This window comes from Molossus molossus, unplaced genomic scaffold (assembly GCF_014108415.1).
Source record: "Molossus molossus isolate mMolMol1 unplaced genomic scaffold, mMolMol1.p scaffold_m16_p_20, whole genome shotgun sequence".
NCBI classification, from domain to species: Eukaryota; Metazoa; Chordata; class Mammalia; order Chiroptera; family Molossidae; genus Molossus; species Molossus molossus.
The window spans coordinates 42,132,634-42,146,971 of NW_023425356.1; the positions used below are offsets into that span (position 1 = coordinate 42,132,634).

General features: G+C 44.1%; 1 protein-coding gene across 2 annotated transcripts in view; it reads right to left on the reverse strand.

Moving 5' to 3' along the window:
- Window positions 1-14,338, reverse strand: part of RGL1 (ral guanine nucleotide dissociation stimulator like 1) — a 225,632-nt gene that overhangs the window by 115,858 nt on the left and 95,436 nt on the right. The window contains exons 1-2 of one of the 2 annotated variants that reach the window (XM_036272601.1): window positions 5,809-5,889; window positions 4,721-4,831 (exon numbers count right to left, since the gene is read on the reverse strand). In XM_036272601.1, the coding sequence (XP_036128494.1) occupies window positions 4,721-4,831; window positions 5,809-5,835 (138 nt within the window). In that variant the 5' untranslated portion in view covers window positions 5,836-5,889. Of the gene's footprint in view, window positions 1-4,720; window positions 4,832-5,808; window positions 5,890-14,338 lie in introns of those variants that run through there. The other variant, XM_036272600.1, reaches the window with a different exon arrangement.

A 14,338-nucleotide genomic window follows, 5' to 3' on the forward strand; every position in this document is an offset into this window, starting at 1 on the left:
TCCTGCACTGCCTTTCTCCCTCGGCACTCAGCCATCAGACAAGGACGACGGGTCCCCTTGCTCGTCGAAGGCACTGGAGAATTCCCTAGTTACTCCACTGCCGTGAATTTTTTTTTTCAGATGAATAATCACGACCTTTGTCTGTGCCCTGCTTGGCTCCACGAAGGATGTACGATAGCTATAATCATTACCTAATTGGTTTTGCTTGCTCCCATGCTCCCCCACTTTTCCTTCTAAGCTAACGTCTGTGCTGATTTTGTTTTACATGAGGAGCAACCATACGTTCACATTGATCAAGACAGTATGAATCTCCCCAAAAGGGATGGAGCTTGAGTTGTTCATTCAACATGATTTGTTCATTGAACAAACTGCTGAGTTTCCTGCCAACTAAGTGGCCACGGTCCCCCCTTCACCAAGCAGACAGCCTAGTGGGGGAGACAAAAACACAAGCAGGGCATTACCACGGGGTGGGGTGCACACATGACAGAGAGGGAGTGCTCCTGGAACACACAGCATGCAAACCTCCTCCAGACCTGGGAGGTCACAGAAGCTTCCAGGAAGTTAGGTGAAAACTTGAAGCACTGTATGTACTTGGAAGGCAATATGAACAGTAACGCCTCCGAAACACCAGGTAGAGTCAACGTAAATCGTGTATCCAAGTGAGGGTCCGCTTCTGAATCCAGACATGACAAGTGGTTATCTTACCACTGCCCCCATATAACCCACGGACTGGCCACAATTCACCCTAAATGCTGGGTCCTAGGACATATTTCCAGTTCCTTTATTCCTAAATTTATTTAGCTTTCTCTGAACAAATTGTCCTATTCACTATCTTTACCAGCCTCCCAGCTATGAAGCATTTCAGCTCAACCCAACAAGGGCCTATGGGAGACAGTGAGATAAATACGGGGCGTGGGGAAGGGAGGCACTAGACTGCATCACCACAGAGGCACAGAACTGAGAAAGCCATGTGATGATCCACTGACCATCTGACCCCCCACAAACCTTGCAAAAGGGACCCAGCCCTACCAATCCTGCTTGTGAAACAAATCCCCTCTCTGCACTTATCTGAGGCTGGACATGTTTTTCTGGACTGTGTCTGTCATCTTCTAAAGACAGCAGAATGAGCTCTTGACACCAACGCCCCTTACCTTTTCCTCTACCCATTTGAATAGGTACATTTCCTGTTTCCAGAGAATACTGATATTTTCTTAAACCATTTCTACATTTCATGTCAATGTATAACCACAATGCTGTGACCAAAGAAAAATAATTGTTTTTGACTACTGCTTTTCCAAAAATCATTGGACATTCTACTGGCTAAATGAATGGCTGGATAAAATTACTTTTTAAAATCTCTTCCAATCCTGAGATTTTATGATTCTGCGACACAACTGGAGCCATTTTTCTTTGAGGGCTATACCTGGGTAAAATTATCCCAGTCTAAGATGTTATTGTAGAGTAAATATTGGGCTAGTATTTCAATAATATTTGGTTTTTCAAAGTTTCCCAACATAATCTCACTGTCAGTGGGCAAAGTTGCAGCTACATGTATAAGTAAACCCAGCCTGGGCCATATTCAGTCATGCAATTTACAACCAAAGACAGAGGGTTTTACTTCAAAAGATCAACTGAACGCAAAATTTAACTAATACAAAAGAATGCCCTAAATGTTGTGGATGGTATACTTCACATCTCAGGGTGTGAAGTAATCTTGCTATCCTTCCCAAACTGAATCTTAATTAGTGGATCTGACCACCAAAAAATATCAAAATTGTACTCAGTCTTTTAGGCTTTTGAGATAAGTCTTACAGGCACGTAATAAGACTTACGCTCACCTTCCATGCTACGTAACCTCATGTATCCTTGTGTACCATACTTGACACGTCCCAGATGGAAAACATGTTGATAAGATACACATCTTCACAACAAGCGTTTCAATTTGAAGCTCAAGTTATCATTCAAAGCACTTAAAGATAAGGCACGTTGTTCACGTCCTCCACCAGGTACGGCATCTAGGGTACGAGTACACAGAAGCACACTTGCTCTTCTGAGCCAATAACCTCTTCTATTGCTCTGGAAACAGCTGTAAGGACCAGGCAGTTCCCAACAGCAAACAACTAATCTGGGTTCAAATCCAGCCTCTTCCACTTCCTAGCTGTGTGACCCTGGCAAACAGTTTAACCACTTTGGGCATTAGTTTCTGGTAGGGGGTGGGGTGGGAAATATATAAATGTGTGTGTGTGTGTGTGTGTGTGTGTGTGTGTGTGTATATTATAAAAACCATGATACCGCCCTGGCCAGTTTGTCTCAGCGGTTAGAGCATCAGCCCACGGACCAGAGAGTCCCGGGTTCGGTTCCTGCTAAGAGCACGTACCTCAGTTGCAGTTTGTCCCCAGCCCCTGTTGGGGTTGTGTGGGTGGCAACCACTCAATATGTATTTTTCACAGTGATGTTTCTCTCTCTCTCTTCCTCCCTCTCTCCCTCCCGCTCTATCTGAAGATAAAAATGCAAAAAAAAATGTCCTGGGGTAAGGATTAAAAAAACAAAAACCATGATACCACTTTCCTCAAAAGGTTTTTGTCATGTTTCAATAATCCCCTCACCTCACCTCACCTTAATGCTTTAAACAGGTTACTTTGAAGAATTTTGAGAGTTACTGGAATATAGGAAGATAAATACAGAAAAGCCACTGAGTCCTAAAGAGAAAGGTTTTATAATTGCTATGGCTCAATTGGTTGAGTCAGATTGAATTAAATGTGGAATTTCCAAGAACAAAAACAGACCTTCCCAACAAAACACCTAAAACAAAAAAGAAAAAGTGGGATCCAAGTTGGAGAGTCCTGAGAAGTCGCTCTTGGGGACCGGTGGCAGCGGCAAACAGCACTGTCGAAATGGGAGGGAAGGGACAGATCCCTCCAACGAGAAACGATCTTTTTACACCATCCTCCCTCTCAACAGTTCAGCTCTACTGCTAAGTCCAGGGTGAACCAACTCTAAACACTGTATAAACTTGAGAATACTGGGAGAAGGGGAGAGAAGTAGAGTCCAGTGTACAGAACAGTCCGTGAGAATTACTAAATAACTCTGGACTTCTAAATGAACCATACTTTTGTGTGTCTGGGGCCTACAGAGTTAACCCCTCCACTTCCCCATAACTTATTCATTGCTATTGTGTTTGGCTAAGAACTAAAACTGTCACCCAAGCAACATCAGTCTCATCAGAAGAAGAGGAACAGTCAGCATCAGCAAATATAGTGACCCTTTTGAAGGCAGCTGGTTCAGAAGCTGTGAATCATTCTGAAATGCCCAGACAGGACAGACCACATCAACGCCACATTTAAATAAAATGCATGTACACAGGCACCGAAAACAAAGTGACGGCTTGTCAGAACTCTCCTTCTTCCTTCCCTAGCAGGTCTACTGGTGATGCGCCTAATTAATTTTAAAATCATCTTCGGAGTAAGGCATCTACCTGTTCAATGAAGACCTCAGGTCAGGCCACACCTGCGGATGTCACTAACGCTCTACTCTCCTGGTGGGTGGGATCCCGAGTAGAAGGGCTGGGGAAGCCCAAGGCAGCGGAGGACTGCGTCAGCACACCCGCAGACCCGTGCCAGAGAAAATCATCGCCGCTGGCCACCCTGCCCTGCGTTCTGGAAGTGACAAGGCACATGTTGCTTCTAGTCTTGGTGTGAGGCCCTGGGCAGTTTGTTTCCTGTCCTCCTTCACATCTCACCTTTGAATGCGGCTCAAAACACTGAATTTTCTGAGAACCAAAGCCAGTCGAGTCTGGTGCAAGTACACAATCTTCACTGCTCTCCAGCCAATCGCCTGTGGAGCCCGAGTGTGGCTAGGACAAGGCATGATGAAACCACACTCACCCTCCCATTATTTTCATTCTCAAGCTTTCTGTGTCCCCTCTCACTGCTCTCTCGGAGGGTCACTTCTGGTCCCAGATCAAGAATTCCTTAAGTCGTCAATACGCTGCTGACATTTGCTCAAGTAGTGATCCTGCGGCCAAGCTTTCCATTTCTCACATCCCCTAATTATTTGGGACGTGCGAAAAGATCATTAGGCGATAAGGAACAACCTCACATGATCCCACCCAAGATTCCAGAACCTCAGTAGGAAAAAAGTCTTGCTTATGAGGCCCAGCGCTCTCCGGGCGCTGCACAGGATGCCTTGGCAGCGAATATCTGTCTCCTCGTGGACTGGGAAAGGAGGGAACAATGGGAAATCTGCCACCCCCACAGGCAGCAGATTTGGAATGGTCTGTCCCCCGAGCATTCTGGGTACTTCATAAACATCTGGGAGTAGGAGAGGGGCTGTCAGCATTCCTAGAGGGAGGACCAGGAGAGAAGAGGGTGCCATCTGGGCAAAACTGCTTACAGTTCTTGTCTATCAGAGTGCTTTCCAGCCCCGCTCCTCTGTGTCACCTTCTGCCCCTCCACCCCCACTCTATTCGCCACATACCTCAAGATGTCTCTAAGAGGCTCTGAATTATTAACGAACCTATGGAAGATGCTTTGGAAAACATTAAGTACAAAAACAGACAGACCTGTACCGCTAGTGCAAATAAATACTTGGTCATTGGCAGTTTCTTTTTAAGGCGGAAAGAGAAGGGGGGGAAAAGCCTGCCTCTGCTAAATAATAATGATATTCACAGAACAACAGACAACGCAACTCCAAAGTTCACGACCTCTCCAGCTGTACTCACCCCTAGCCATCTTGCTCCTTTATTGGCAGCCTGTTGAATCTGGACTCTTTTCAGGGTGACATGGTAAACAGCTCCTTCCTCTACCTCTTCACCCCAGTCCTGAATTGAGCTCTACCAGGAGATGGGAAAAAGAGAAAGAAAAAGGTTTTTTGTTTTGTTGGGTTTTTTTTTTTTTTCCCTCTCTGCAAACCACAATCTCTCCCAGCTGCTTTGCTGCTTACCCCAGCACTCAAGGCAAAAGACAGGCTGTTCAAAATAAATATTATAATCAGAGCAATACAAGACACATTGCGATAAAGGGAATGCTGAGATTTTCTTGGCCCCCAGCCCTTTCCTGTGGTATCAGAATCCCCAGACTTTTCCATTTAGTTATTTTTCCTAGACTCGCTCACATATCTTAAATAATTTTAAAGTCTTCTTTTTTTTCTTCTTAAAGAAACTGTGGTTTCGTCCTCATTAACTTTTCCTCCTTAAAGGAAAAAGAAAATAATTCATTGGTAGAAAAGTTGGTCTCGGTTATTTGAGCGAACTACATTTTAAACTCTGACACAAACAAGCATTTAAAATGCCAAGAGTCCTCACTCTTTTGGAAGGCAAATGCTTCCCATGTCTTTTTCTCCTCTGATTGTTTGGAGACCCAAAACGTTAGCGGGGGGGTGGAAAGTTTTTATTTCCATAAAATCATCTGGCAAGTGCAGAAGAAGCAACACATCATCACGGAGCTTCAAGTAAAACGTGTGCATGGACTCCCCGGATCCACGTCCCGGCTAAACTTCAAGTCTGCGGTCGAGCCGCCGGGGCACCGAAGCGCTCCGCGGTTCCCCGGACTCACAGCTCCTTTTCCTTAAAAGTTGTCCTTTCCTGCCACACATCTGCCCCAGACACACCAAAGGCAGTGCTGAGAAAGTGGGTGTCTCCGAAAGGGAGAAGACCCGCGGCGGGCGCGGAAGGCATACAAAGCAGAGTGGGAAGCGTCCGCCCGAGTGGGACCCGGGGCTCCGGCGCTCCGAGGGGTCCCACACGCCCAGAGAAAGCGGGAGAAGTCCCCACCACAGAAGCCTCGGGAGAAGGCAGAGAGTTGTCGTTACCATTTTCGCTTGCCAAAGCAATTTCATTCTGTTTTCCCTTCGCTACGGGGACGCAGCATGATGCGCCCTGCTCCCGGGCCAGCGCGGTCCCGCCGCTCCAGCCCGCGCCCCGCTCGGCGGCCGCGCTCCGAGCCCAGACACGCGCGGCGCTGCCCCGCTGCTGCCGCCGGTGCGCGCGACTCCGGCCACAAAGGCAGCGCTGCGAGCGGGCGGCGGGTGAGGGCGCCGCAGACTCCTCCCCGCGCCACTCCGCCACCCCGTGATGTCAGGCTTTCCTGTTTGTGCCTGGGAGCGCTCTCTAGAATCCCGTGCCTGGAGTTAGCGCGAAGTGATGCGTCCATCTCTGGAGGTGATCGGAAACGACCCTTCCGAGTTGGTCGGGTCTTCCTGATGGTCACCAGGTGCCAAAAAAGAATCGGGGCGGTATAGGGGACAGAAGTGTGTCTTCGCCTTCCTTCGCTAAAAGAAATAAAATAGGAGGAGGAGTGCAAGAAGGATGGGAGGAGGGGGTCAGGAAAACGTCTATTAACTGCCTGTTACCCATTGACTTTCTATTAAAACACGGCGAGCCCAATGAGTGAGGCAATACTTAGAAAAACGTTTTTATATTAAGTAAAAAAAAAAAATTGCTCGGAGGATGTTCCAGAACCTGTACCCAGGGCTGACCCCTGCCCGCATCAGCACCCCAACAGGAAGTTATTCTGGACTTCTACCACCGGTTACAAACCACAGCTCGTCCCGCAGTCTCGGGCATTGTGGGAGAGAAGGGAGAAAAGCAGAAAAGGTTTTAGCTGGGACCCATAGCGTGGAAAGTGGGCCAGCAGTGGCCTGGAGGATGTGTGAGTCTTTGTGAGCTGTCACCATCTCCAGTTGGCTGTACTGTAGGGACACAGCAGGATAATAAACACAAAGGGGGGAAAGCCATTCATGAGGAGCTTGCCAGAGGGAGTTTTGTTGTAAGAGAAAGATCTGCTATCCGGACAAAAGAGTATGACATTTTTAGATCCAGTTTTAATAAACCGACAGCGAGATACCAGATGAAAATGTAATCAAACTTTGGCACAGGACAGAATTCCATGCCAATTAGAAAACCTTTAGGGTTCATGTCTTTTATACCATTCACCCCTAAATGAATTTAATCTTCTTTAGTTTTATTTAAGACTTCTCACTAAGTGCCATGGTTAGGCAGAAGGCAGGTTTTGGTTGATAATAAATATATCACGAGCTGAAAAGCTAGAGAATCAAGTGTACTGATGTTCCCAGGAGAGCAGAATAAATGTCACTGAAGAGCACATCAAGGAGAAACAAAAGGATCTCTGGACACCTGAGATCGTCTTAAAGTCACTCAGCCAAGGTCTCCTCACCCTACCAGAACGTACAGGGCTCAGTAACTGTGGAGACAGGGAGACTAAATCCTTCTGTGATCACCAGGACAAAGTCCCCAGTGTCCTGTGGAAAATCATGTGGAAGCCCTACCTTGCTGCTTGGTAAGCCATCCTCAGGCCCCGGGGCCCACCCCTGGAGAACCTATTCAGTGATTTGAAGATGCACCTGAGGACAGCTCAGCAGACCATAGATCAATTTCACCATAACTTTAACCTGATTTCTGGCTGAAAATTTATAGATTACTGAAGATTTCCCACTTCAGGGATATCGAGCAGTCTCTTCCACCTTGTCCCTCCCAGGAAGCCTCCCCGGACAGGGAAGCTTATAACTCACGATCTCAGCACCATCTCTCTACCCCAGTTCCTGGCTGGCCACCTGGTGTGTAAAGAGGAAAGAACAGGCTGTGAGCAGACCCAGCTTCAGATCCACACTCACGTTGAGAGAGAACGTGGGCTCTGCTTCCCCGAGCTTTAATTTCCTCATCTGCAAAGTGGGATAAACATCTACCTCATAGAGTATGAAAAGGATTAAATGAAATATATTTGCTAACCACCTAACATATGGTAAGTGATCAAAAAAGTTGCAATCCCTTATTATGGTACTTCCTCCCAAACTGTATTTTCCCAGAGTCACTGAAGTCGTGTATGTATGCCACGTGGGGAAATCCAAACTGATGTCTTCTCCCTGAAGTTATAATTTCAGAGAGATTTTCCCAAAAATAACTACTTGTATTTATCCCTGATAATGGATGCAGTTTTGTCCAAATATTGATTTAAAAAGAAGAAGAAGAAGAAGAAGAAAAGAAAAAGGCTGGCTTTATGTTAGATAGAGCAATCTAGTGTTACAGTTTATAATTTTTAAAATATTTATTTTTAAATGTTTCACCTGCAGGCAGTTCAGTCAGTGTTACCTTCTTTACATACTTTTGGGTTAAATACTCCTGGTCAATATGTGGGAAAGATAAACTAATAAGTCAGTTATAACTAAGTTTGAATTTATTTACCAGATTAGTGTACCAATGACCTAGCATGGTCCTAAGAAGACAGATTAAGTTTTATTAAAAGGAGCTCAGTAATGTTTTAGAGTTGTTAGGGTTCAAGTCTTTGATCTCCTTGGTTAAGTTTATCCCCAAGTATTTTATTCTTTTTGATGCTGTTGTAAATGGGTTTTCTTAATGTCATTTTTTGGATTGCTTATTATTAGTATACAGAAATGCATTTAATTTTTGTATCCTGCAACTTTACTAAATTCATTTACTAGTTCTAGCCATGGGGGGGGGGGGGCACAAAAAATATGAGATGACATCTTGTGTTTATGAATTGAAAGACTTAGACTTAATATTGTTAAAATGTGCATTTTACCCAAAGTGATCTATAGAGTCAATGCATTCCCTATCAAAATTCCAGTAGGATTTTTTTTTTAATGGAAATATAGAAAAAAATCCTAAAATTCATATGGAGCCACAAAGGACACTGCTTAGTCAAAACAATCTTGAAAAAGATGAACAAACCTGTAGGTCTCATACTTTCTGATTTTAAAACATAGTACAAAGCTACAGTAATCAAAACAGTATGGAACTAGCATACAGACAAACATGTAGACCAGTGTAACCTAACGAAGAGCCCATAAAGAAATTCATGCATATATGATCAACTGATCTTGAGAAGGGTGCCAAGAATACACAATGGGGAAAGGAGAGTCTCTTCAACAAATGGTGCTTGTAAAACTGGATATCCACGTGCAAAAGAATGAAATCGGACACTTATCTTACACCATACACAAAAATTAATTCAAATGGATTAAAGATTAAAACGAAAGACATGAAACTGTAAAACTCCTAGAAGACAACACAGGAAAAAGCTTCATAACATTGGTCTTGGCATCAATTTTGTGGATATAATATCAAAAACACAGAGAACAAAAGCAAAAATAGACAAGTAAGACTATATCAAACTAAAAAGCTTCTGCACAGCAAAGTAAACAATCAACAGAATGAAAATGCAACCTACAATATGGGAAAAAAATATTTGCAAACAACAAATATGATAAAGAGTTAATATCTACTACATATAAGGAACTCCTACAACTCAACAGCAAAAACAAATAACAATTTTTAAATGAGTAAAAGACTTAAGTAAGCATTTCTCTAAAGAAGACATATGGCCCTGGCCAGTTTGGCTCAGCGGTTAGAGCGTCGGCCTGCGGTCTGGAGAGACCCGGGTTCGGTTCCCGCTAAGGGCATGTACTTCGGTTGCAGTTTGTCCCCGGCCCTGGTTGGTCGTGCGGGTGGCAGCCACTCGATGTGTCCCTTCACGTCGATGTTTCTCTCTCTCTCCCTTCCTCTCTCTCCCTCCCACTCTATCTGTACAAAAAATGGAAAAATATCCTCGGGTGAGGATAAAAAATAAAAAAATAAATAAATAAATAAAAAAAAAGAAGACATATGAATGGCCAACAGGATATGAAAAGGTGTTCAACATGACTGATCGTGAAGGAAATGCAACTCAAAACCACAGTGAGATACCATCTCATACCTATTAGGATGGACATTATTTTTTAAAATGTCGGCAAGAACGTGAAGAAAAGGGAACTCTTGTATGTACACTGTTGGTAAGAAAGTAAATTGATACAGCCATTATGGAAAATAGTATGGAGGCTCTTCAATAAGTTAAAAATATAACTATCATATGATCCAGCAATCCCACTTCTGGGTATGTATCCAAAAGAATTGAAATCAGGATCTCAAAGACATCTGAGCACTCCCATGTTCAATTCATAATAGCCAAGATGTAGAAGCGACCTAAATCTCCATCAATAGATGAACGGATTAAAAAATGTGGTATATAAATACAATGGAATATTATCCTTAAAAAACAAGGACATCCTGCCCTGGCCGGTTTGGCTCAGCGGTTAGAGCGTCCGCCTGCGGTCCGGAGAGACCCGGGCTCGGTTCCCGCTAAGGGCATGTACCTCGGTTGCAGTTTGTCCCCGGCCCTGGTTGGTCGTGCGGGTGGCAGCCACTCGATGTGTCCCTTTCACATCGATGTTTCCCTCTCTCTCTCTTCCTCTCTCTCCCTCCCACTCTGTCTGTACAAAAAATGGAAAAATGTCCTCGGATGAGGATTAAAAAAAAAACAAAACAACAACAACAACAACAAAAAACAAGGACATCCTGTCATATGTGACAACACAGATGAACCTTGAGGACAGTATGCTAAGTGGAATGAGCCAGTCACAAGACAATACTGCATGATTCCATTGACATGCGGTTTCTAAAGCAGTCCAACTCACAGAAGTGGAACGTAGAATGGTAGTTGCCAGGGGCTGGGAGAAAGGGGAAACAGGGACTTGCTGTTCAGTTCGTATCAAGTTTCAGTTGTGCAAGATGAAAAAGTTCTAGAGAGTTACTGTACATCATAGTTAATAATAAAGCACCTAACAGAGTACTTGGAACATAGGAGGCATTGAATAAAAAAGTATCTCCTCCCCACCCTACCCCCACACACTTTCCCTTTAATGTAATTCTGCGTTAATGTACTGCTCTTGGTTTGCAATCTGCAGGTTGTTTACGTTTGCTTGGGTAATAGACTGTACTGCACGACAGAAAAGCATGGACAGTGTAAGAAGAATGGACATAGTACTTGGATATACAGAGTGAAAGACTTGTCTTGAAGATGGCAGTATCAGCATAGAATGGTAAGAAAGAAGTGGGAAGGCCTTGGTTTTGTCCACCAGCTCATTGCCAGACCATAATGCCCTATGCCCAATGAAAAGCTTGGAGGAAAACAGTCCTAAGAGATCAACAATGATATCAACAACAAGAGCCGCCTTAGCAGCTATGTGAAGAAAGCTAAATAAGTGTGAGGTCAGTATTCCCCTCCACACCTCAGGACTGTTGAGTGCCTATTGCCTCTACCTGCCTACCGCCTTTCCTGAACAGATGAGTCTGAAAACCTTTCCCAATTTTGAATGGAATTTATAATAGCCATTTGGCAACACTTGGTTTATAAACTATACTTCAGCTATCTGTATGTCCCTAAAAAATAACTGTTGGTGCAGAACTTAAGCAAATAAGTGTTACCTTTTGACTCCTTCCCCCAACAATATTCAAGTATTGTCAACATGCAAACTACTAATCCTTTCAACATCCCTATGAAATGTTTCTCTGTAGTCTTCAGACCTTCAGGCTACGTTGCTCACCACATGACTTCATGTTCAGCTTCCCACTATCAGCTGAACATCTTGCTGGGGTTGTTTCTCACTATGCTGACCTGGGTTGCCTGTTTACCTGCTCTTGCTAAACTTTAAAACTTGCTTTGCAAAGGGTGAAGATCTAGCCATGTTTGGTTAAAGATGAACAGTCCTCACCCTGGCCGGATGGCTTAGTTGGTTGGAGCATCATCCTGTACACCAAAAGGTTTCGGGTTCAATTCCTGATCAGGGCACATACCTAGGTTGCTGGGTTTGATCCCCAGTTGGGGTGGGTATGGGAGGCAACCAATTAATGTTTCTCACATCGATGTTTCTCTTCTCTCTCTCTCTCTCCCCATATCACCCTCTCTTTCACTCACCCTTCCTCTCTAAAATCAATAAAAAAGATGTGCAGTCCTCTAAACACTCTTTAAGCAGTAGAGAGTTGCTTCCATTTTCTGAGGGCTCAAAGTGATTTTATTTATTATCACAGAAACACTATAAGGTATAGATTAAAATTCCCAATGCTCTGTCAGTAGGTTCTCTTATTTAGGGAAGCAATTTACAAGTCTGCATTAGATGCACCAATTACAACTACAGAGGGGCCTGCCCTGGGGGCGCAGAAAGCAGAGACTGGAAGAAACATAAACACCATGACAGATGGCAGCCCGAAGGCAGAGGACTCCTCCTCATGATGACAAACATTTTTCAACTAATAGTTTACCAATTGGTGGTGGTTACTCTTAATTGCTGATGCTGCTCCCCTGAGGAGGAAGTTGGTTACTGGAATACTGTGTGCAACTTGGACTAATGAGCATTATTCCTCATCTAATTATAGATTTCTGTAAAAGTAAAAAGGACAGCTAGAAATTTGCTCCCATGGTTGAAAACACAACGATCGGCTCAGACCTGCCAGGTCTGTGTGATACAGAATAAAACATTCTGCAAAATGGAAGATGGGGGACCAGATGCCATAAGGACTTTGACCAAAATTACAGAAGGACTTACTGGGCAATTAGCCAAGTCATATCTTGTTTCAGGCCTTAACAACACCCTCTTTCTATAGTAAGGGTATTGCAATGGTATTGAAAATCCAACTAAGCTAGAACTGGTATAACCGAGTGGCTAAGTGTGGTGGCTCTGCCATCAGGGACACAGCTGGATTTGAGTCCTAGATGCATGGCTTCTCTCGGAGGCAAGGTCATTAACATCTCTAAGGCTGTAAAAAATAGGGGCACAGACACCTTGACTCATAGTGAGAATCAAATAAGATAATCCGCACCGAACCTTCAGCCCGGTATCCAGCACCATGGTTAACACTCCATGTCATCTAGTAGAGTAATTGTCATCGCTACCATCGTCTTGAACATGTCAGGCTCCCCCCTGCCGACCCCATCACAGAGCATTTACACAGCCTTTTGGGGATGTCCCTCCCTCTTCCCCTCCCCTGCCTAGGCTAAATCCCCTGTGATGGCTCTCATGGCACCAAGTCCCTCTCTCTGCGGCTCTATCACAGTTGTCGTTTTACATCTGACTGTATGATTATTTGGTAAATGCCTGTTTCCCCCAAACCCTATGAAGGCAGAGGAAATGTCAGTTTTTTCTCATCATTGTATTCTAGCAGCGCACACAATGCCTAGCGCAGAATAGATGCTCAATAACTACTTGATCGATTGACAGAGAAATGTGTCGATAAATGCCATGCTATAAATTCAGCAAGCGCTTAGTAATTGTTGTTGAGTCATATAAATGAATCACTCAGTATTGTCTCCACCTTCAAGTTGCTTATACTGTCGGAGTCGAGAAAGAATATAAAGACAATGAAGGAAAATGACTTTCCGAAGCCACAGACCCGTGAGCAGACAAGGAAAGCAGGGCAGACTGCGCGGCGTGTCGCAGAGGGGACACGGACCTGGTCAGAAGGCACTCACTCTCAAAGGACGTGCAGATCATTACAGCCTGTATCAAGGCTGTGCCTACCGTGGCCTTTGAAGAAAAAGAGAACTGCGAACTGGGAGGAAGAAAGGGAGGTGTTCCAGGGACAGGATGGTGGGTTCAGAGGACGATATTTGGTTAGAGATGCGGCCTATGTAGTCCAGGGAAATGAGGTTGGATAAAGTAGCTGGTTGGTGGAGATGATTGAATTTTTCTTAACAGGAAATTGAAATGATAAACTAGACTGTGCATAAGGTGATTCTATTTGTCCGTAGGTAAGCTTGGAGGGGGAAAAGCATGGAGGTAGAGCTATCTGATAGGAAGCTATTAGAATAAGGGACTTGCCAAATGATGAACACCTAGGTTTAGACAAGATAAGGGTTTTGAAATAAAGAAATGAATCCGAGTGATTTTTTTTTTTAAAGTAATGCAGCCTGATGATGAGCAGCATGTCACAAGTAAATAGGAGGTGAAAGAAAAAAATCTGCAAGGTTTTGAGACTCGGACACTGGGATTGAGGTGGGAACATGGGGAAAAAGGGGGAGGACTTTCTGCTTTGGGGGAAAAAAACAACATTATCAGTTCAATTCTGGGGAGAAAGAAAAGAGACAGTGAAGAGTGGTCGGAAGGAAATATAAAGACTAGAAATGAAGAAAGTGAGTTGCAGGTTGGTATGTATATAAGGAAGTTGTTTGAACCATGATGCATGTAATTCCTCCTCAGTGGAAGAGAAACAGAATCTCAAGAGGCGCCCACAACTGAAGACCAAACAAGAATTAGGAGAGAGAAGAGCACCAGGAAAAGAAGAACACGGAGAGCTTGAATTACGGAAAGTAACACCGAAAAGAACACTCATGCGATTAGAAGTTCTCAAACACGCTAAATCAGTCTTGAGATACAGTCAGTGGACTTTAGAATACTGCAAATGATAAGAGATTTACCCTCTGTCGTTATCACAGGGTGTTAGACATACTGCAGGAGGATTTCCCCTGTTTAAAAGCACACAAAGTTTTTAAAG